The sequence below is a fragment of the Ovis aries genome, chromosome 5 (assembly GCF_016772045.2).
Source record: "Ovis aries strain OAR_USU_Benz2616 breed Rambouillet chromosome 5, ARS-UI_Ramb_v3.0, whole genome shotgun sequence".
Taxonomy (NCBI): Eukaryota; Metazoa; Chordata; class Mammalia; order Artiodactyla; family Bovidae; genus Ovis; species Ovis aries.
The window spans coordinates 19840913-19864253 of record NC_056058.1 but is presented as its reverse complement, the minus strand read 5'-3'; the positions used below and the strand labels follow the sequence as shown (position 1 = coordinate 19864253).

Here is a 23341-nt window from a genome sequence, read left to right as displayed (position 1 = left end):
AAAAAGGAAGAAAATCCTGACACATGCTTTAGCACACAGGAACCTTGAGGACATTATGCTTACTGAAATGAGCAGTCACAAAGGACAAATACCATACGATTCCACGTAACTGAGGTTCAAAGGATGGTCAAATGCACAGAGACAGAAAGTAGAAAGGTGGTTGCTAGGGGCTGAGGAGGGTGGGGAATGCGCAGTTATTGCTTAATGGACACAGAGTTTCAATTCTGCAAGATGGAAAGAGTTGGTGATGGTTGTAAAACATCATGAACACACTTAATGCCACTAAACTGTACTCTTAGAGTTACGATGATAAACGACGTTATGTGTATTTTATCACAATAAAATTTTTAATTAAAGTAAAATTCTTAATTTCCCAAATCCCCCACCCCACCCAATTTCCTCATTCCAAAACCTGGCACCAGGTTACTTAAGCCCCAAACCAGGAGTCATTCTTAATTCCTTCTCTCGTGCCCATATGCAATAGTAAGTCACGTTACCTTTTGCTTCCAAATTGTATTCTGAATTCACCTACTTATCTCTTCCACTCCACTTCAGGCCATCCTCCACTCTTGCCTGTGATGCTCCAAAAGTTTCCTAACCAGTCGACCTGTTTTCATTTTTGTCCTCTACGGTCAGTTCTCCACATAGCAGCCAGAGTGCTCTTTTCAGGATAGAAATCATGCCTTATCCTTTCTCTGCTTAAAAATACTCTGATGGTTTCTCATTGCACCAAGTATAAAATTCAAACTCCTTGACACTATCTACAAAGCACTAGATGGTCTGGCCTCTTGCCAATGTCTCTGACCTTATGTCCCATCACTACTCACTTTGATCACTATGTTCCAGTAATGCTGACCTTCCCTCTGTTGCTCAAACCTCCTAAGTGCATGTCCTCACCTCATAGCCTTTGCACTTGTTCCTCTGCTTGGAACACTGTCTCCCAGTTCCTCACATGATAGACTCCTTCTCACCTCTGCTCAGGTATCACCTGCTCAGAAAAATAATCACTCACCATTCAGTCTAAAGCAGCCACCCACTGACTGTCACTCTTTACACCCTTATGCTCTTTTATCTCTACTTGGCACTTAACCACTATTTGACATTCATACTTATTTTCATAAGTTTGTGGTTGGTTTCACCATCCTCCAATTATCCTACCATCTGAGCTCCCTGAGAACAGTGTCTTTCTCAATTCCAGAACAAGGTTGGGCATATGACCTAATTTGCTGAATGAATGAAGAAGTAAATTACATTAACAATCCAATTTTCCTTCTATGTCCCAGATGCTCATAAAATCTTTTGGGGTAAATTTGTATTTCTAATATTAGCTGTCACCAAGGTCTCTTCCATCTATTCTAGAATGTGCTAACCAGCCTTTAAAATGCAAGCAACCTACTTCACATCTCATTCTCTGTAGCTGTACCTGAAGGGAACAAGTTTATATTTCTACCCCCACTTTTGTGGCAGTGAGTATTTATATGAAATTTTTAAACTCTCATGTGTTTCTTGAAGCTAGATTGTGGGGGTTTGTATTGGAAATTACACTCATTCAAAGGAAAAGTCTGGATATCTGATAAGTCCTTTGAAAACTGTTCAAAGTATTTGATTATATAATTTTTTAGTCTGCAGAATGTTTCAAGGCCCATTCTCTTCATGATTAGCTACCTATCTGTCCAGGACAAAATAGTCTAGCACAAATATGATTTATCTGGCCCTTCTATTTGTGCAACTCCAATATCCAACCACAGCTGGGCTCATGAACATAGACTTCTCTCTCTCTCTTTTTTTTTTTCCCTGAGATGTGTCTGTAGTAGACACTTGGATAACAGCACAAAAGTGCTGCATATCCACTGGCAACTGAAGTCCTGCATGCCAAGCTCAGCTGCAGCTGCTCTACGGTGCCCAAAATGCTGATATACATAGGTGATGACATGCCACTTGGGATGTTGTCTGATGATGTGGATAGAGTCCTGTTCCTTCACTCTTGAGTCATACTCTGGTGTTTTGAGGCCAAGGCAAACAATGTCTACCAGAGATCTTGGGCAAAAAATAGCTATTTAAAATTTTACTCATGGTCCCCTTTCTATAAAATCCATACACAATCTAAGGGATCACCTGAAGAGGCTAGACAGACCTTCTGCATTCTCCTCTATCCTGATGCAGAAGCTCTAATATTCGTCTAAGCCTGGACCCTCTAGTCTTTTGTTTCTCAAGAGTTCTTTAGAGCTTTCCTCTTCCTCAAGCAAGTAAGTACTGACTGCTTCATCCCACACAAGCTACAGACACATCCACAGGTGTTTCTTTAAAGTCAGTAATCAAAATAGAACCATTAGTTATGGCTAATATTTATTTCACACTTAATGGGTCCTAGGCGCTGAGTTAAGCACTGCTCTGAGTTAAGCACTATCATCTGGGAAATTGAGGTTTGGAAAGCTTTAAAAACCTGCTAAGCTAAGACATGAAAGAGTCAGCAGTTGAATACTGATCTTTATTCAGAGGTTATGCCTTTAACCAATACAGTATGCTATCTCTTATCAGGGAAATAAATTATAAAGCTTATCTGTAAAATTCTATTCTGTTGTTTAGAAGGTAAAACAAATCAAGGAGTTACAGACGTTTATTCTTCTGTATTTTAAGTCAACATATTGTTCAATAATCTATGTATTAGTTATATATTGCTGCATAACAAGTACCTCAAAATTTAGCAGCTTAAGACAATGAACTTTTTTTTTTTTTTGGACAATGAACTTTTATCTCTTCAGTTGATGAGGCTCAGGAATCTGGGAGCTACCTTAGCTGGGTGGTGCTGGCTCAGTTTCTCATGAGGTTGCAGTCAAGCTATTGGTTAGGGCTGCAGTCATCTAAAGATTCAACCGATGCTGAAGTTGCCCCTCACAAGCTCACTCATATCAGGTCAGAGAGCCTTGGTTCCTCATTGGCTGTTGGCAGGAGTCTTCATTCTTTGCCATCACTTGGGACAGTCAAAGGGCTGTTCACAACATAGCAGAAAGCTTGCTTCTCCTAAAGAAAAAGACAGACAGAGAAAGGGTGGAAGGGGTATCTAAGAGGGAGGTCACTTTAAAATGTAATCACTGAAGTAATGAGATATCACGTGTGCTATATGCTGTTGGTCACAAAGACCAATCGCGGTACTAAGTGGGAGAAGCCTACACAAGAATATGAATACTGTCAACAACAACAACAACAAAATTACAGGAGGCTGTACATAAGAATATAGTTTACCTGGGTCTTAAGAATTACAATTCAGGAGACACAGATTAGGGGAAACCTGAAGGAGTGTTCCATGGAAGAGAAAGAGCCAGGGACTTATAAAGATAAAAAGGCATGGAAGTTAAAAGTTGCCTGGCAAGAGCTGTAACTGACTCTGACGCAAGTCAGAAAGCAATTGCCCTTAAGGAGCATGAGCTGTTTTAGGGTAGGAGTCTGAAAAGTAGATAGACTATTACAAGTTAAATCAGAGTAAGGGTCCCAAACTGATCACATGGACCACAGTTTTGTCTAATTCAATGAAACTATGAGCCATGCCATGTAGGGATACCCAAGATGGAGGGGTCACGGTGGAGAGTTCTGACAAAGTGTGGTCCACTGGTGAAGGGAATGGCAAACCACTTCAGTATTCTTGCCTTGAGAACCCCATGAACAGTATGAAAAGGCAAAAGATATGACACTGAAAGATGAACTCCCCAGGTCGGTAGGTGCCCAATATGCTACTGGAGAAGAGTGAGGAAATAACTCCAGAAAGAATGAAGAGATGAAGCCAAAGCAAAAACAACACCTAGCTGTGGATGTGTCTGGTGATGGAAGTAAAGTCTGATGCTGTAAAGAACAATATTGCATAGGAACCTGGAGCATTAAGTAAATTGCATGTATCAAGGTATGTATCCATGAATCAGGCACATTGCAAGTGGTGAAACAGGAGATGGAAAGAGTGAACTTAGACATTTTGGGAATCAATGAACTAAAATGGACTGGAATGGGTGAATTTAACTCAGATGACCATTATATCTACTATTGTGGGCGAGAATCCCTTAGAAGAAATGGAGTAGCCCTCACAGTCAATAAGAGTCTGAAATGCAGTTCAGTTCAGTTCAGTTCAGTTCAGTCGCTCAGCCATGTCTGACTCTTTGCAACCCCATGAATCGCAGCACACCAGGCCTCCCTGTCCATCACCAACTCCCAGAGTTCACTCAGACTCATGTCCATTGAGTCAGTGATGCCATCCAGCCATCTCATCCTCTGCCGTCCCCTTCTCCTCCTGCCCCCAATCCCTCCCAGCATCAGAGTCTTTTCCAATGCAGTACTTGGGTGCAATCTCAAAAACAACAGAATGATCTCTGTCTGTTTCCAAGGCAAACCATTTAATATCACAGTAATCCAAATCTATGCTTCAACCAGTAATGCTGAAAAAGCTGAGGTTGAATGGTTCTATGAAGACCTACAAGACCTTCTAGAACTAACACCCAAAAAAGATGTCCTTTTCATTATAGGGGACTGGAATGCAAAAGTTGGAAGCCAAGAGATACCTGGAGTAATTGGCAAATTTGGCCTTGGAGTGCAAGCAGGGCAAAGGCTAATGGAGTTTTGCCAAGAGCATGCACTGGTCATAGCAAACACCCTCTTCCAACAACACAAGAGAAGACTCTACACATGGACATCACCAGATGGTCAATACCGAAATCAGACTGAGTATATTCTTTATAGCTGAAGCTGGAAAAGCTCTATACAGTGAGCAAAAAAGAGACTGAGAGCTGACTGTGGCTCAGATCATGAATTCCTTATTGCCAAATTCAGACTTAAATTGACGAAAGTAGGGAAAACCACTAGACCATTCAGGTATGACCTAAATCAAATCCCTTATGATTATACACTGGAAGTGACAAATAGATTCAAAGGATTAGATCTGATAGACAGAGTGCCTGAAGAACTATGGACAGAGGTTCATGACATTGTACAGGAGGCAGTGATCAAGACCATCCCCAAGAAAAAGAAATGTAAAATAGTAAAATGGTTGTCTGGGGAGGCCTTACAAATAGTTGAGAAAAGAAGAAATGTTAAAGGCAAAGGAAAAAAGGAAAGATATACCCATTTGAATGCAGAGTTCCAAAGAATAGCACGGAGAGATAAGAAAGCCTTCCTTGGTGATCAATGCAAAGAAATAGAGGGAAACAATAGAATGGGAAAGACTAGAGATCTATTCAAGATAGTTAGAGATACCAAGGGAACATTTCATGCAAAGATGGGCACAATAAAGAACAGAAATGGTATGGATCTTACAGAAGCAGAAGATATTAAGAAGAGGTAGCAAGAATACACAGAACTATACAAAAAAGATCTTCATGACCCAGATAACCATGATGGTGTGATCACTCACCTAGAGCCAGACATCCTGGAATGCAAAGTCAGGTATGCCTTAGGAAGCATCACTACAAACAAAGCTAGTGGAGGTGATGGAATTCCAGTTGAACTATTTCAAATCCTACAAGATGATGCAGTGAAAGTGCTGCACTCAATATGCCTGCAAATTTGGAAAACTCGGCAGTGGTCACAGGACTGGAAAAGGTCTGTTTTCATTTCAATCCCAAAAAAGGCAATATCAAAGAATGTTCAAACTCCTGCACAATTGCACTCATCTCACACACTAGCAAAGTAATGCTCAAAGTCCTCCAAGCCAGGCTTCAACAGTACGTGAATGGTGAACTTCCAGATGTTCAAGCTGGATTTAGAAAAGGTAGAGGAACCAGAGAGCAAATTTCCAACATCTGTTGGATCATCAAAAAAGCAAGAGAATTTCAGAAAAACACCTACTTCTGCTTTATTGATTACACCAAAGCCTTTGACTGTGTGGATCACAACAAACTGTGGAAAATTCTGAAAGAGATGGAAATACCAGACCACCTTACCTGCCTCCTGAGAAATCTGTATGCAGGTTACAAAGCAACAGTTAAAACGGGACATGGAACAACAGACAGGTTCCACATTGGGAAAGGAGTACATCAAGGCTGTATATTGTCACCCTGCTTATTTAACTTATATGCCCAGTACATCATGGGAAATGCCAGGCTGGATGAAGCACAAACTGGAGTCAAGATTGCTGGGAGAAATATCAATAACCTCAGATATGCAGATGATACATCCTTATGGCACAAACAAAAGGAGAACTACAGAGCCTCTTGATGACAGTGAAACAAGAGAGTGAAAAAGTTGGCTTAAAACTCAACAGTCAGAAAACTAAGATCATGGCATCTAGTCTCATCACTTCTTGGCAAATAGATGGGGAAACATGGAAGCAGTGAGTCTTTATTTGGGGGGGGTGCTCCAAAATCACTGCAGATGGTGACTGCAGCCGTGAAACTAGAAGACGCTTGCTCCTTGGAAGAAAAGTTATGACCAACCTAGACAGCATATTAAAAAGCAGAGACATTACTTTGCCAACAAAGGTCTGAATAGTCAAAGCTATGTTTTTTCCAGTAGTCACATGTGGATGTGAGAGTTGGACCATAAAGAAAGCTGAGCACCAAAGAATTGATGCTTTTGAACTGTGGTGTTGGAGAAGACTCTTGAGAGTCCCTTGGACTGCAAGGAGATCCAACCAGTCCATCCTAAAGGAGATCAGTCCTAAATATTCATTGGAAGGACTGATGCTGAAGTTGAAGCTCCAGTACTTTGGCCACCTGATGTGAAGAACTGACTCATTGGAAAGGACCCTGATGCTAGGAAAAATCGAAGGTAGGAGGAGGAAGGGGATGACAGAGGATGAGATGGTTGGAATGGCATCATTGACCCAATGGACATGAGCTTGAGCAACCTGCAGGAGTTGGTGATGGACAGGGAAGCCTGGCATGCCGCAGTCCATGGGGTCACAAAGAGTCGGACACAACTGAGTGACTGAACTGAGCTGAGAGGGGTCCCCCAAATCAGCTTGAGTTTCTGGTAGGTGTTTTGGGTGACTTCATCAGGTCAAAAGGTCAGATTCCACTCAGATTAAGACATTCATAAATCAAACTTCTTTAATGGCTTCTGATTCAGTTTATAAAGTTCTCTTAGCAATACTGACTCTGTTTTGATTTTTGTTTTGTAATAACACAGGACACAATGATCATTGTGTACTATCCTGGAGACCAACTACCACATCTGCTAACATTTTAATCCATTTAATACAGGGTTCTAATCCTGAATCTGCTATCTACCATAAACATCAGTTTTATTTTCTTTTATTTTATAAAGTAAGAACATCCTAATTCAGAATCTTGAGGGTTAAAAGGACTCAGGTAACTGATTCAGATTCTGAGTTCAATGTCTTTTGAAAAGATGCAATTCAAATAATAATAACATTCAGAGAGTAATCCCTGCCCCACCAAGAACTGGAAGGCCCTGAGTTGCTCTTGGCTTTGTGCATCTGGATAAGCCATGCAAGAGAAATGGTTTTTCAAGACCTGCAACCTCTCTGGTAGCCTACTGAATTGTTTCTAAACCCTTTCAGGTCTGTTTTCTGACGCCCAATTGATTATTTCTTAAAATAAGACTTTTTCACCTCCTTTGGTCTGGACATAGGTCAGCATTTTTCTCACAGCTTTCATTTATTTTGCAATATTAAAACAATTCTGAAAGTTTACTTTAAAAGTTTATGGAAGCATCGTTTTCCTTTCTGTTAGCTCCAGCAAAGGACTGTTACTTGAGATAAGATCCTAGAAAGGATTAAGTACATTTAATCCTAGCCAGGCATCTTCAGGAGGCAATAACAGTAGCAGGTTACAGTTGGTGTAAACAAGCAAGACCTGTTTAGTAAGACTAAAACCTGTATTAAGAATTTGAGCCTAATTTTTTAAAAAAAATCCTTGCCCCATAATAAACATTTTATGGAAATGTTTATTTCTTTGTGTAAAACATCCTGTCAAGGATAGCTTCTCCTCTATTTTTATTTTCAGTGTAGAATCCATCACAATTGGTTTAGCCAACAGGTTATATTTTAAAGTGAAAGTTTAGTTCTCCATCACTAAGCCACTACTATTACAAAAAGGAAAATGCCCCAATGTTAAATTTAACAACCCTAATTCTTAAAGGCCTTAGAACAGCACTGTCCAATAAAACAGCCCATAAGCTACATGTGGCTACTGAGCTCTTAAAAGTGTGGCTAATCCAAACTGAAATGTGCTATAAGATTACACACTAGATTCTTATGATTTAGTATGAAAATTATAAAAATATAAGATCTTATATAAAAATGTAAACTATTATAATAATTTCTATATTGATTACATTATGAAATATGTTATGGGTATATTGGGTTAAATAAATGTTATTAAAGTTAATTTCACCTGTTTCTTTTGACTTTATTATGTAGGTTTGCTCTACACAATACATTTGAATTTCATATGTCCTTGTGCACATTTTATTAGTATAAAATTATACATTGTTTGCGAGTTCTCTAGTGGTCCAAAGCTTAGGATTTCCAGCTTTCACTGCCGTAGCCAGAGGTTCAGTCCCCTGATCTGGAACTGAGATTCCACAGGCTTCATGGTTTGGTCAAAAAAAATTTCTTGTATATAAGAAATTCAAATTTTAACTGGGTGTCCTACACTTTTACCTGCTAGATCTGGTAACTTAATTAATATGACTACTAGAAAACTTTAAATTACAAATGTAGCTACTTAACCTATCGGACAGTGCAGCTTTAGAAACACGTAGTTGCTTTTTAAAATTACCCTTCAACTCTTAACTCTGTGCAGAAATAACTGATCTGAGGAACATTTAATCCTAGGCTGAGATCGTCAATAACCCTGAAGTTAAAATTTGACATTTGCTTGAATAAGTTAAAGGACAACAAAAAGGGCCTGTTACAGACCACAATGTGAAAAGGGCGTGCGGATTAGAATTAAGTCGTTGCTCCCAGTCTCCCCACTGGGGTAGTTAACGGTTCCGGTTTCAAAATAATCACGGTCTCTTTTACAAAAATGGGCGGTGTCAAGGGCAGTACACTAACTACGAGACCCTGGGCTGGTCACCTACCCCTTTAGGCCTCTGTAAAGGGAGGGGTGGGGGAAGGGACGCGGCAGTCTTTTTAACACCTGAGCCTAGCTGCCGGCTCGCCCACTCGGGCGCTCCCCGGGCTCCGCGCCGGGCCAGCGAGCTTGGCCGCAGACGCCGGCGAGGTCACAAGTCTCGCGGCCTTCCTCGGCCCAGCGAGGGCTCCTTCCGCTGTAACCTCAGGGCTTGGCCCACGGAGGCGAGCGGAGACCGAGAGCGCCCGGGGGGCAGCGACCAGCCGGAGCCCCAGGTGCGCCGGCGGCCCGGGCCCGCCCACCGCCGTCACGCGCGGTCCAGCCCCACCCCCGGCCACGCCGCACCACCGGCGGGCTGGGCGGGCTTGGCGGCTCAGGCTCAGAGCCCGCCCCGGCCTCGCGCACTATGTAAGGCCAGTGGCTTCGGCCGCGACGGCGGCAGGAGCTCGCGAACCTGTTCAGTCAGCGGGCCGGCCCCAAGCCCCCAACCTTACTCGGTCGCGTTGTGGGGATCCGCCGCGCACGCGCGCAGGCTCGCCACGCTCCGCCCCCGCGCGCCGCCGCGTCCTCCGACCCCCGGCTGCGGGCGGCGCGCCGCGCGCCGGCAGCTCAAGACAGCATGCGGGACTACGACGAAGTGACCGCCTTCCTGGGCGAGTGGGGGCCCTTTCAGCGCCTCATCTTCTTCCTGCTCAGCGCCAGCATCATCCCCAACGGCTTCAATGGCCTGTCGTCCGTGTTCTTTACGGCGACCCCGGAACACCACTGCCGGGTGCCGGACACCGCGAACCTGAGCAGCGCATGGCGCAACCACAGTGTCCCCGTGCGGCTGCAGGACGGGCGCGAGGTGCCTCAGAGCTGCCGCCGCTACCGACTCGCTACGATCATCAACTTCTCGGCGCTCGGGCTGGAGCCGGGGCGCGATGTGGACCTGGAGCAGCTGGAGCAGGAGGGCTGCCTGGATGGCTGGGAATTTAGCCAGGACATCTACCTGTCCACCATCGTCACCGAGGTGGGTACCAGCTCCGCGCCCAGGGCCTGAGACCTAGACGTAGGCAGGACCTTCAGTGTCTTTAAAGTCGCGCAATCCACCCGCCAAGGTGAGTGCTGGATGCTGTCACTCCCGCTCGGCGGACTCACTACATACTGGTGATGGACATCCTCCAGCCAGGTGGCTCAGGAGCACTTTTCCTGGTGACTTCCAGAGAGATGGTGGCCATCGCAGCACGGTTGTCAGTCTGGCCACCCATCCTTGTTAGCTACCTTGGAGAGGAAGCCAAGAAGGCCCTGGCAATTCCTTGTAAATACTCTAAGATACTGAGTAGTCAGTCATTCCCCATAAAAAATTGTTTACTTTTTACTCATGGTCAGTTATCATTAGTCTTTTAGGATTCTGTGCATCTGAAGATCCATTTGGAGTGATTTCTTGACCTGGAATGTTTTAGGGTATTCTAAGGAAATCTCTTTGCCCAGATTTAGTTAAAGCATACAGCCTTAGCTCATCGGAAACAGGGGGAAACCCTTTCTCATTCCCCAGTCCCTTGGATTTTCCTTTTGGGTGTCCTTTTCTATCCCCAGTGACCTTGTAGTCATTAAAGCTGGGTGTATGATGTGATATTTATGGATGCATGTGGTTCTGCTTTGCATCTTACTCCAGCTCTGGCGCTCTGACTCTGTGTAGTCTCAGCAGAACTGAGCAAGCAGGACATTGAAAAGAGCACTTATTGAAAGACTCTTGGGTGCCCAGGTTCACTGAGTGTCAGGAACAGGGGTTTGAGGAGTAGGGAAGCCTTCTTGGGGAAGGAGGCTTGTCGATGAGTCTGGGGTGTATAGTTCAACAGAGACAAAGTCTGGAACAGCAAGGCACAACCTGACATAAGGTCAGGATTCACAGGGAAGAGGCTGAAGGGAATGTCCATAGTTCCTGGTATGGCATCAGACCCTACTGGAGCCTCAAGGAGGTTTACATGGGTTCTGGAGACTGTGTGTGTATGTTGCTCCTGGGGGTTGTCACCCTTCAAGGTAGTCTGAGTGCTGCCGCAACAAACGTGTGTGTGTTGTGTTTTGTATATTTGGACACTTGATGTCCCCAGCATCTGTGCCTCCTTACTCCACATGTGTGTAGTAGGAGTGTGAGAAGAGCCCCACTGGGATCTCAGCAAGTGACACCATTCAGGTGTCCTCAGGCACTGCTGCTTCAGAGAACAGGCACTGGTTGGAGGTAGTTGACTGATCTGTGGCCGAAGCGTGCACCGAGTATTAAAACTTCCAGTCATCACAAACCCTCAATCCTAGCCTCCCGAGCGAGTCTGGCACCCTCCTAGAAGCCAGTGAGCATTGTGAAAGTAGAGGCTGTCCCTCAGATTGCAGGCAAAGACCACGGAGGGGAAGCCATACTCCATGACTTAGAAGTCCTGCAAATTCTGCATCAGGCTGCCTGTGGAAGGAGAAGGCAGTGAAGTCAGGAGCAGCTTGTGGCATTTCTTAAGACTTTGCCCTAACCCCTAATATTTCTGACTTACTCTAATCATTTGCTCTTTCTTTGCTGTCCCCACCCTACCTTTGGCTGAGAGCAGTGATGGCATTGATGAGCTCCCAAAGGCAAACTGTTCCAGAAGGGTCCTTGAGCTATGTTGCTACCAATATCAGCCTTTCCTTTTGCATATTTAGGCTGTTTCTTTAGCTGTCTAAACAGTTTCGTAAGAGCTCTGTGCCCTTTCACCTACTTCCAGGTTGTCAGTCTTTGCAGGGAGGCAAGATTAATACATTACTTAGCTCTTTGTCTCAGGATGCTGGTATGTCAGACTTTTAGGTTCAAGGCTGCTCATTCTCTTCTGGTGAACAGTCACTGTTGGAAGCTGTTGTTAACATTCTGATGGCTCCATTTTTCTAAGGCCCATTTTCCTTCAATCAGGCCTGCCTGGCTGACCACTGCAGCTAGTCCTGTGCCTGTTAAATGTCTTCAAGCCTGCCCTCTCCCCCAAATCATGCCTAGAGGTATTTGTAAGTACACTGGTATGGAATTCCTATTCATGTTTTTCAGCAGAAGATGAAAACCCCTGGTTTCCTGTTTGATTTTTTTTTTTCTTTGTTGGAGTTGAGTGCACACATAGTACTAAACTTTGTGGTGCCCTTATATCTTGCATATCCTGACATTGATGCTGGATGCAGATTAACATGCTGGATGAACATTTTTGTTGAATGGATTAGGGAATAATTTTGAAATCTTCTCCACCGTGGGAGAACTGAAGAAGAAAAGGACTGGTTTAACTCATAGAAGAGAAACTCAGGGTGGTCAAAAAGCATTAAGTGGAATATTTCAAAGTAAATGTAACCCCCCACTCCAGAGACTGGGGCTTGTGCCCGTGTGGATCTGCAACAAGGTGTTGGGATTGGCAGAAAGAAGCGGACACTGTTTATAAGGTGAAAGAGGTTATTCTCCCATGTTTCTGGAATAGGTGGTTCGTGAGCTTCTAGGCTGAACCCTTCTGTAGCCCTTCCGTCACCCCAGGGGTGCTGGGGCATCAGCCACTCCACTGTGCAGTGGCGTTCCAATCCCTGAGTGTTTCTTGGCCCAGCACTGCCTCCTTCTCTGGGAACATGGGTGGTTTTTCAGGCTGCCTGGGTCACCTGCTGTTTGGTGTTGCCATAGCACAGCCTGTGGCTGTAGAGTTTTCCTTTGGAAATGTGTAGCTACCCCGGCACTCATGAGTTAGGGTCTCTTCAGCCAAAAATCCAGCAGTTCTCTGGGTCCCCTTTCCCCTTGCCAGTCTCTGCTTCCCAGAAGCCCCCTGCCCCGGCCTTTGGCAACACTCTTACTCACTCCCTGTTGTCCTGGAAAGCCTCTTTTTCTCGACCAGCTTTTCCATCAGCCTTATCTCTTAAGTGCATAGTCTTAGAAAATAGGAGAACACCCACTGTTATCTCCACATCCACCTAAAGAAAAAGCTACATCAACTGGGGAGGCAGGCCCCGGGCTGGCTGACTATAGGGTGCGGAGACCAAGGAGACCTGGAGCCAGTGCCTCACTGCTCTGCCTTTGTGACTCGCCTCACTCTAGGGAAGTGCGGGCCCTCTTCCCTGCCCCTGCAGCTCATGGCAAATCCCTGAGGGCCCCTGTGTACATACAGTCACAGCAGACCCATCTGACCGTGAGCGGTCAGACTGAGACTCTAGCTAGCTGAGAACCAACACCCTGGGTCAAAGTTCTGAGAGCTGACACAGAGAAGGGATGAGGGAGAAAGGAAAATAATCTGTTCTTGAGAATGAAGTTCAGGGTTCATCTGGGCTTTGGGCAGCCAAGCCCAAGGACGAAACCCAAGGGACAGTATGGTTTGGAAGGTTAACAGTCCTTTATCCATCAAGTCACTCATTCACCTAGGTATCAAACAGGTACTGAGTCTCTCTGCTGCAGGGCTCTGCCAGGCTTTTAGAGGATGTGATCTCAAATTCTTGTCCTTGCCCTGACAGCCTTGGGTCAAAGATTCACCATTAACTGCAACAGGAGGCAGGATGAAATGTGTGTAGGACTGCATGGCCTTCAGTAACAGGTAGTGCTTACCAGTGTGTTTGACCACTGGTGCGGTCAGGCTAGGTACATCTTAGGAAAGAGCTTCTGCCCTGTGGGCACAGGCTCTATCACTTTTTTCTTCCAGTCATTTCACAGGTAAGAACATTTAGTCCCAGGAAACTACATCATCTCTGTGCTTGCCATAATTGAGAAGTCGCACCAATTACATGCTGCATTCAAGAGACACAGTTCTGTTTCTTTTTAAAAATTTAAACAGCTTTATTGAGGTATAAATTACATAAAACAAACTGTGCCTAACTAAAGTATGTAATTTTAAAAGCTTTATATATATAAGCTATCTCCAAGAAGCCATCACCACTAGAAAGGCACATTTCTAACCAGGAAGGGTAGCAAGCCTAGGCCCCTTGCCAGGGTTACTCTCAGATTTTTTTTTTTTTTTCCTCAGTTTGCTCCTGCTTTAATAGCTCACCCAGCTGAGGGGTAATAATGCTAGGCTCATGACATAAATCTTAAACCTACACATTTAGTTCTAAGGTTAATACTTATTATCATCAGCCAATACAGTTCCTCCTTCATACCAGGCGGCGTCTTCAGTGAGCTGATCTGTAGCTGCCTTAGTCACGGCTGCCAAGCCAGGAACTCAGTATAGAGATACTAGATTCTTTTTGCTGTAAAGACAGCAAACCTTGGGTCATAACCTGGACTCTATGGGCTTCTCATCCCACCCCTCCTTAGGGGGGTCAGGCCAAGTCTTAGAGCCCGCTGCAGTCCATCTGGTGGTTGCCAGGTGGGTGGGTTGGGTTGGCTGGGTGGAACCTAGTCCATGCTTGCCCTTCTGTCCATTTTTTGAAACCTAGTACCTTTCCTGACCCTATATACAGGGCCCTTGTGGCCAGTAGGAAGGAATTGTTAGCCCATGCTTGCTTTTGGAGGGCCCAGAGCCAGGCCATGACAATTGTTAAGACATGTTGGTAGTAGATGAAGAACCCAGTTACTTCAGGTAGTTACATGCTTGCCCAGAGTAAGGACACTGAACGGTGGGGGTGAGGCTGCTGGAGCCAGAGAGATGCTCTGGGGATCCACATGATGAGCACTACAGTCACCTTATCTCCTGCAGAGCATCGTTTGACCTGGTTTCAGGTAACATCTGGCCTTGCGAGTCAAGAAGTCCCTAGACGCCTATACTGGGAGGCCCGACATGAAGTGGGGGGTTAGAGGTTCCACTCCAGAACTCATTGAAAAAGCCCCTCTGGACTTCTAGTCCGGCTCAGCTGTATCAGACCCCAGCTCTCATGAGAGACCTATTGAGAAGCAGCTAATGACTCTATTTAGTCTTTTTAAAAATCTCTGTCACTACAAAAGTAGTGCCTGCTAGCTGGGAATAGATCCCATCACATTCAGTTGTGACCATAACCATAATCTAGCCCTGAAGCTCTGTCTAGCACCCAGAGGCTGGCATCCCCTCACCGAGTCCCTCAGCTCTAACTCCCTGCCACTCCTATCTTGACTTCAGCAGCCGTGTCTGGATGGCAGCGGCCCCAGGAGCACACACCTTCCTAGAAGGAAGATGGTATCTGGGTGCTGACACCACTGAGACTGCAGAGATGAGAAGGCTGCCATTGCCTGAACGTTCGGGCCTTAGTGCTCCTTGCTGTCTCCTGCTAGTCTGGGCTTCCTCTAGACTCGAGTTGGTGACCCCCAACTCTTCCCTGGAGTGGGGATCACCACCCATTCTCAGTCCAACCAAGGCACAGGCTTGCTCCAGAGCAGAGAGCCAGCTTGCGGCTGAGTGAACCTTATCATCTTCTGCAGGGGTTCTTGATCCATCCTGAGGGCTGCCCTTCTACCCATTCTGAGGTGCCTGGAGGCTTTCTGCATGCACTGCCCAGCAGGGCTGAGAAGCAGACTTGTCTTTCCCTCTGACCTTGACCTGGAAGAGATGCTTTCTTCTTGGAAGCCGCGCACTCCCCATGAGCCAACAGGATCCATGGAGGGCAGGCCTGCAGCCTGTCACCGGGCAAGCATGGGGCTGAATTCCATGGAAGGTGGCCTTCTTGGTTACTACAGAGCACCATCTCTCTGTTTTGGGAAACATTTTTCTGGGAACCAGCAAGCTTCCTATTTTGGTTTCTCATCCTTCTCTTGGCCCTTGTTAGGTTGGAGCAATCTCATCTGTGAGTGTTCAGTGCTTCCCCATGCCCGCACATCTCTTCCCATGCCAACTGTGGGTGAAACTCTACACCAGGTTCTGGGAACCAAGCACTGCAACCTATTCTGTCCCCCAATCACTGTTTCATAAATGGGGAGATTAAGGCACGATGGGGTTGGGTAACTAGTTAACAGAGTAGGAGCTACAACCCAGCTTCTTGGCTCCCAGCTCAGATCTCTTGGCTGTAATTGGGCCGTATGTTGGCACAGCATCAGGGATACCAGCTCTAAATGTCAGCAGGAGCCAGGGGTAATTGGCCCAGAGTCAGGACCTGAGCAGAGCTGAAGGAAAAGATCCAGAAGGTTCATACTAGGCCTTCTGGCTGCATCTCCTTGCTGGATGCCTTGACCCTTGGAGCTGCAGAGCCCTGCTCCAGAACCACTCATACGCCATCCCTGCCAATGGCCTGGACCCCACTGAGAGGTTGCCTGCTCCACCCACAGTCCCAGCTTCAGCCCAGCTCCTTAGAAGTGACCATGTGAAGCCTCGCCCTTCCTCCTTGGTTGGCATGTGGGCAGAGTACCTGCTCCCTGCCTGTCTCCCTTCCTGAAACTGATAACAAAACAATGAGGCTAAAAGCTGTGAAAAACAAGATGGCCAGTCTCTCCATTGAGGGGATACCTGTGCCATGCCTTGCTGCCCGATGGGCTATCACCTGCCTTAGTGAGCTCACACACCCCTGCGGTCATGTAAACAAAGCATGCAGGGATATGGGATGTTCTGATTTCATTTTCCAAGAAGCTGAACATTTACAGCACTTTTAAAAAGAAGTAATACATCCCTCTCTCCTCTTTCAGTGGAACCTGGTGTGTAAGGATGACTGGAAGGCCCCGCTCACAATCTCCTTGTTTTTCGTGGGTGTGCTGATGGGCTCCTTCATTTCGGGTCAGCTCTCAGACAGGTAAGGTGGGTATCTGTCTCCTGCAGCTGCTGGGGCCCCCAGCACAGAGCCAGGTAGTGTCCTCTCAGCCTGGGCTGGGTGTTTGAAAAGAGGGAAGGCACATCAATACTATAGACTCCATTTCCAGTAAGGAGAGTCAGCAGCCTCCTCTCACTGACGCTTGCTGAGCAAAACAACCTCAGCTGAGTGTATCCATGATCCAGTTGACCAGGAAATATGCCTTGATTCACTTCTGTGGCACCTGGCTGGCCTTCCCTAGGTAAGCGTAACTCTTTGGTGTCTTCACTCATTAGGAGAGGGAGACACCACGCACAAGCACATGAGCTGTATTGTAGATCTTCAGTTCAGTTCAGTTCAGTTCAGTCGCTCAGTCATGTCCGACTCTTTGCGACCCCATGAACCATAGCACGCCAGGCCTCCCTGTCCATCACCAACTCCCAGAGTCCACTCAAACCCATGTCCATCGAGTCGGTGATGCCACCCAACCATCTCATCCTCTGTTGTCCCCTTCTCCTCTTGCCCTCAATCTTCCCAGCATCAGGGTCTTCCAGTGAGTCAGCTCTTCACATCAGGTGGCCAAAGTACTGGAGTTTTGGCTTCAACATCAGTCTTTCCCATGAACACCCAAGACTGATCTCCTTTAGGATGAACTGGTTGGATCTCCTTGCAGTCCAAGGGACTCTCAAGAGTCTTCTCCAATACCACAGTTCAAAAGCATCAATTCTTCAGCACTCAGCTTTCTTTATAGTCCAACTCTCACATCCATACATGACTACTGAAAAAACCATAGCCTTGACTTAGGGCATTCCATAGACAGTTGCCTCTGTGTTCCCAAAAACCATCACTCTTTCCTCAAGGTAAGAGGAGGTCTCACTAGCCAATGGCAGTGTGATGGGCAGAACTCTAATGTCCACAGGGCTGATTCCAGTTAGCTCACAGGCTTGTGGTTATGGTACTTCACAGCAATCAGGAAGTGTGCTCTTTCAACCCATAAGCAGGTGATTTGTATAATTCCAGGGCTCTTGACTCAAGGTCTGGGCCTTAGGGAGTTCCTCTCCTCTGGAGATTACCTACAAAATTTTAGAGATTGTATGCGAGCATTTTTCTGGAGAAAGTTCTAGAGTCGCCACAATATTCAAAGAGGGGTTCATGATATTGTGTCTTTCTATCTCAGGACTTCAGGGTCTGTGAGAGAAGCCTGTGGCAAGGAGAATAGCCTTCAGCAAGGTCCTTGGCCACAGTGGATCACCCAGTGGAGAGGAGTCCCAGCATCCTCCCAGCAGGGGGAGTCTCTCAGAGAGAGGTTCAAGCTGAGGATGTCATCCTGCTTTGAGAACACAGCCATTTTACCCTGTAGCTTTCATGCAGAGGGATGTTTGGGCATATTGCATCTATGGATTAATATCTTTACCTGAGAAGTCTTTCCTCAAAAGAAATATGTGCATTTTTCACTAGATTCGTCTTTTCCAGTGTGTAATCTAGTGATTTTTGAAAGGGACAAATTCCCACAGTCACCTGTAAGCATTAAAGAGTTAAGTAGGCTGTGATCACTGACTAGATGAGCCTGAGAAACTTGCTCCTTTAGGGGAAAGGCCTTTGCTTCCTCAGACTCTTAACCTAGCAGCAAGTATCAGTTAGTCACTTACATTTATTTAATAAACATAGAGGATCTGAGAATTCCTTGGTAATCCAGTGGTTAGGACTCCGTGCTTTCATTCCCAAGCTCACAGGTTCAGTTCCTACTGGGGGCGGGGAACTAAGATATCTCAACATTTACATACTTAAATACATATTTAAATGAAGCTTTTTTCCCCCCCTGTTTATCCTTTATGAATACACTTAGAGCATAGCAGTATTTACTGAAGGTGAATATACACTTACTCTATGACTCAGCTACCCGACCCAAGAGAACTCGTAACCTACAGCAAACATCGGTTAGTTACTTACATTTGCTTAATAAACACAGAGCATCTGAGAATTCCCCAATGGTTAGGGCTCTGCACTTTCACTGCCAAGGTCACAGGTTCAGTTCCTAGTCGGGGCAGGGAACTAAGATCTGATAAGCTGCACAGCACAGTCAAAGTAAATGAATAAATAGATAAATACATACATACATGCGGTGCTTCTAACATGTGCCATTCACTCTTACAAGTACTGTACAAAGAAACAACAAATAATTTAATCTTTGTAACCCTATGATACAGGAAGTATTATTATTCTCATTTTACAGATGGGAGAAATGAAGCCCAGAGGACTTAAATGACTTGCCCAGAGTCACATAGCTGGCAAGTGGCAGAGCTAGGATTAGGGCCCAGAGAGTCCTGATCCTCTGTTTCCTGTGAACTACTATTCCAGGTGCCCACTCTTCTAGAACTTGCCTTCTAGCAAGGCAGAATGTATTAAACAACGAATTAAGGGAAGTACTTATTACCCTTCGTGATGGTAGGTGATACAGAGAAGTACAAGGTACTCAGAGAGGGTATGACATCTCAGAGGCCTGAGATGATGAACCATGTGCTAAGGGTTGAAAAATGAGTAGGCATTAGCCAGCTAAAGGGATGGAGAGAGGAAAGAGTGTTCTGTGCAGGAAAGCTGAGAGTGCTTAAGCCTAGGCTCAAGAAAAGGCATGGTATACCGTAGGAGCTTGGAGACAGTGCTCTGGGGTGGTGTGGAGAGTGGAATAGAGACACAGCAGTGAGGCAGGCTGGGTCCCAAGCCGAAGAGCAGGCTGGGCTTAGCACATAGCAGGGTAGAGCTTTTGAGAGTGTGATGTCATCAGATTTGCATTTTAAAAAAAAAGTTGTTTGATAACTTGGTGGAGAAAGGATTGAAAGGAAGGAAGAGGGATGGCAGAAAGACCAAGTGAGAGGTTATCACAATAATTTATACAGGAAATGAAGGTGACTTGGACTAGGCTGAAGGCGGTAAACACGGAGAGGAGTGGAAGCAGGTAAAACCAACAGGACTTAGCTCTGTGCGCACAGGAAGTGAGGGGAGGGAGACTCCTGGCCTGCACAGCTGTGTGGATGGTGATGCCCTTCCCGAAGACAAAGCCCTGTGGAAGAGGATCAAGTTTGTAGGAGAAGATATTGAGTTCCATTTGAATATACTTAATTCAGGGTGACTATGAGACTTCGGGTCTCATAGGAGTAATTGAGTATGGAGCTGGATGTATGGATAGGGTGCTCCGTGAGAGGTTTGGGCTAGAGAAAGACATTTGGGAATTGTCAGTTCACAGAACCCTCATCAAAGCCCGGAAAGTGGATGGGAACAGTGTAGAGTGAGAGGAGGGCATGCCGTGGACTGAGCTTAGAGGCCTTCCTGGAGCGGAAGTGGGAGTTCCTCCTCACAGGGTGGGGTGGCAGCTGAGACTCAGAGTAATTACCTTGATGTGAAAAACTAGAAGGAAGTACCCCAGTTTCAGAGTTGAAACCCAGTGCATTTCTCTGGTCAGCTGTGTCATAGAATAGGTAGATCATTGTGGGTCAGCTTCGGAGCCTGATGACCATGTAACACCGTGATGATCTGAGGAAAGGGTTTAAGTTTCAAAAGATCTGCTCCCAAGGAAACAATAGAAACAAAGTTAGTGACTGTGGTGAAGACTACCTTATTCTTCAGAAGGGCTAGTACAGTGCTTCTCAAACCTTTAAAACTGTTTGCTACCAGACTTCTTTTAAGTAGGATCCTTTAAGTCCAGTAAATGAAATAGCCAAAAATGTGGCTGTTCTGGGTGTGGCATCTGCCTTTAGCTCCTTGTACCACCCCTCAAGCTTGTCTGCACCCCCTTGGGCGGCCCCAAGGCTCTGCGGGGTGGACAGTTATCTCCTAAGTGAGCCAGGTCAAAAACCTAAGCCTAACAGATTGCCTTAGAGCAGTGCATTCATGCCAACAGTGTTGTCTGTGATATCAACAGTAACTTTTTATAGGACTCCTTTTAGGACTATGAATAAGCCTAAAAGTCAAGAGCAATAAAATAATCCTGGGTTGCCAAAGCATTTTATCTGATGTCGCTGAGTTACCTTTAGGTGCAGAATTATAAGGGAGGCACAACCCTAGGGAAGAAGTAGCTGATATTTTTTATTTTTGTGGACATGTGTGTGTTTAACCTTTTGTTGACAGATTTTAAAAGTGAGCCTCTCTTGCAAATCAAAACTACAGTGACAAGTATCACCTCATACCAGTCAGAAGGCCATCATTAAACAGTCTACAAATAACAAATGCTGGGAAAGGAAAAAAAAAAAAAAGAAATGCTGGAGGGGGTGTGGAGAAAAGGGAACCCTCCTACGTTGTTGGTAGGAATGTAAGTTGATGCAGCCACTATGGAGAACAGTGTGGAGGTTTCTCAGAAAGCTAAAAATAGAACTACCACATGACCAACAAGCCCACTCCTGGATAAAACCGTAATTCAAAAAGGTACGTACACCCCTGTGTTCATAGTAGCACTGTTCACGATAGCAGAGACATGGAAACAGCCTAAATGTTCATCGGCAGGTGAATGAATAAAGGCAGTGTGGCGCATATGTACAATGGGATTCTACTCAGCCATAAAAAAGAACGAAACAATGCCATTTGCAGCATCATGGATGAAACTAGATATTATCACGTTAAATGATAAGTCAGAAAAGGAAAGACAAATACCATACAATAGCACTTATATGTGGAATCTAAAATATGACACAAATGAACCTATCCACAAAACAGTAACAGACTCACAGACAGAGAACAAAGCTGCGGTTGCCAAGGGGGAGGGAGGTGGGGAGAGATGGACTGGGAGGTTGGTGTTGGTAGATGCAAACTATTCTGTTTCGAATGCATAAACAGCAATATCCTGTTGAATACTGTATAGCACAAGAAACGATTTCCAATCTCCTGGGATAAACCATAATGGAAAAGAAGAGGGAAAAAGAATGTCTATATGTGTATAATTGAGTCACTTTGCTGTACAGCAGAAATTAGCCCAACATTGTAAACTGGCTATACTTCAATTTAGAAAAATAAAGAAAAAAAAATGCTAGTGGCTGTGAGAGAATATAGCTGATTTTTATTTTCTTCTCTGTGCTTTTCTGTATTTTACAAATGTGCTGTGTACACATAAATATAATATCAAAGAATAAAAACAGACAAATGTTTCTTTTAAAAAGTGACTGTTTTGAGCCCCAAACCCAGATTGCCAAGGATTATTGCAATGGAAGGGCTCCCGGAGTTGTCCTCTTCACTACCCTCCAGGGAGCCCTTGGGAGGGGAGAGCAGGGTAGGGAGGCCCCACCCCTTGGTTGGCATGCAGGGCACTATTGTTACAGAACAATGCAGGGGAGTCTCCTTTTAGGCTAGGGTTGCTCAAGCTCGGCACTGTTGACATTTTGTCCCAGAGACTGCTTTGTTGTGGGAGACTATCGTGGGTATTTTCAGATGTTCAGAACATCTCTGGCCTCTATTTACTAGATGCCAGTATCATCAAAAACAACAAAACCCTGTTGTAATGAGGAGAAGCACCAAACTCTTTACCGTGGCTGAAGGCCTTGTGCAGTCTGGCCCCCTGGAACCCTCTGCAGTCTCCTCCTGACCAGCTGCCCCTCGCGTGTGTTCATCTTGCCCCTCCAACCACAGTTATACGTGCTCTTCTCATAGTCACAGTAAAACATTCCTGGACCCCCACCCCCATGCCACGGCCTTCCTTGACCACGCAGGTGACCTCCTCAGTGTGTCTGGTTTACATTATTACATTGGTTCCTTGTGCCTTGGCTTCACATTGCCTATCAGAAATAAAATAAAAGATGTTATCATAGGATTAATGTTGACCTCCCCCACTGTACTGTGAATATATATCATCAAAAACTTGGTCACTCTCCCCTACTCCCTCTTGTCAACAGCTGCTTTACATTTGGGTCTGATCTTGGTGCCCCATCTTCAGGGAGACCTCCCCTGAATGCCCAGGTCCCCAGCCTCTACCTGCAGTCAGGATAGGTTCCTTCGTTGGGTCCCTTGTGGGTCAGGATGCTGATCCTTCAGCACTCTTGTTTCAGTGTGTGATTGTACACTGAGCAGAGTGGTTAAAATATGACTACTGTCTGTCTCACCAGCTACACACTATACGCTCCCTGAGGGCAGAATCAGTGTCTTTTTTTCTTATTCAAATACATTTATAGTGACTAGTATATAATAGATGTTCAAATAAATATTCATTGAATGAAAATGGGTGTCTGCTAGCCCTGGCCAGACTCAAGCTCAATCTGCTAGGTTGAATGAACTAGGTCGACTTGTTCCTACTTGCTGTAGCACTGCCTTTGAAATGAAACAAATCCAAAAAACACAACATTTTAAAACATTTTAAATTGAACATAGATATAGAAAACCACACAGAACAAATGAGGTTTAATGAATTATTTCAGGGAAATAACCATATAAATATCAAGTCAAGAAATAGAACTTTGCTGGCCACCAGGAAGCCCCACTCATCTGTCCCATCCCAAGGACAATAGCCTCCCTCACCTATCAGTAAACACTAGCTTGACTTATAATAATCACTTCCCTGTCTGTTTTTGGTAGTTTTATCATCCAAATGTGCAGCCTTAAACACAAGTTTAGTCTTGCTGACTTAAAAATTTTTACATGTCTGTTAGTCTGCTTTAACCTAGGGGTTCTCCATCCTTTTCTTTGCCTGGGCTATTCTACTTGTAGAA

At 45.2% G+C, this 23341-nt stretch overlaps 1 protein-coding gene and 2 long non-coding RNA genes across 4 annotated transcripts in view; 1 reads left to right on the top strand and 2 right to left on the bottom strand.

Moving 5' to 3' along the window:
- Window positions 1-2467: 2467 nt before the first annotated feature.
- On the bottom strand, window positions 2468-9554 carry LOC132659810 (uncharacterized). The gene is made up of 2 exons (XR_009600660.1): window positions 9515-9554; window positions 2468-3021 (listed from the first exon to the last, which is right to left on the bottom strand). It is a non-coding gene; the product is annotated as an uncharacterized LOC132659810 (long non-coding RNA).
- SLC22A5 (solute carrier family 22 member 5) overlaps window positions 9458-23341 on the top strand; it is a 26082-nt gene continuing 12198 nt past the window's right edge. For both annotated transcript variants that reach the window (XM_060415588.1, XM_027969943.2), the window contains exons 1-2: window positions 9458-10032; window positions 16558-16661. In XM_060415588.1, coding sequence (XP_060271571.1) covers window positions 9640-10032; window positions 16558-16661 — 497 coding nt within the window. In that variant the 5' untranslated portion in view covers window positions 9458-9639. The remainder of the gene's footprint in view (window positions 10033-16557; window positions 16662-23341) is intronic.
- LOC114114851 (uncharacterized) overlaps window positions 21681-23341 on the bottom strand; it is a 12422-nt gene continuing 10761 nt past the window's right edge. Inside the window, exon 3 of the long non-coding RNA XR_003589391.2 lies at window positions 21681-22414. This is a non-coding gene — a long non-coding RNA (uncharacterized LOC114114851). The remainder of the gene's footprint in view (window positions 22415-23341) is intronic.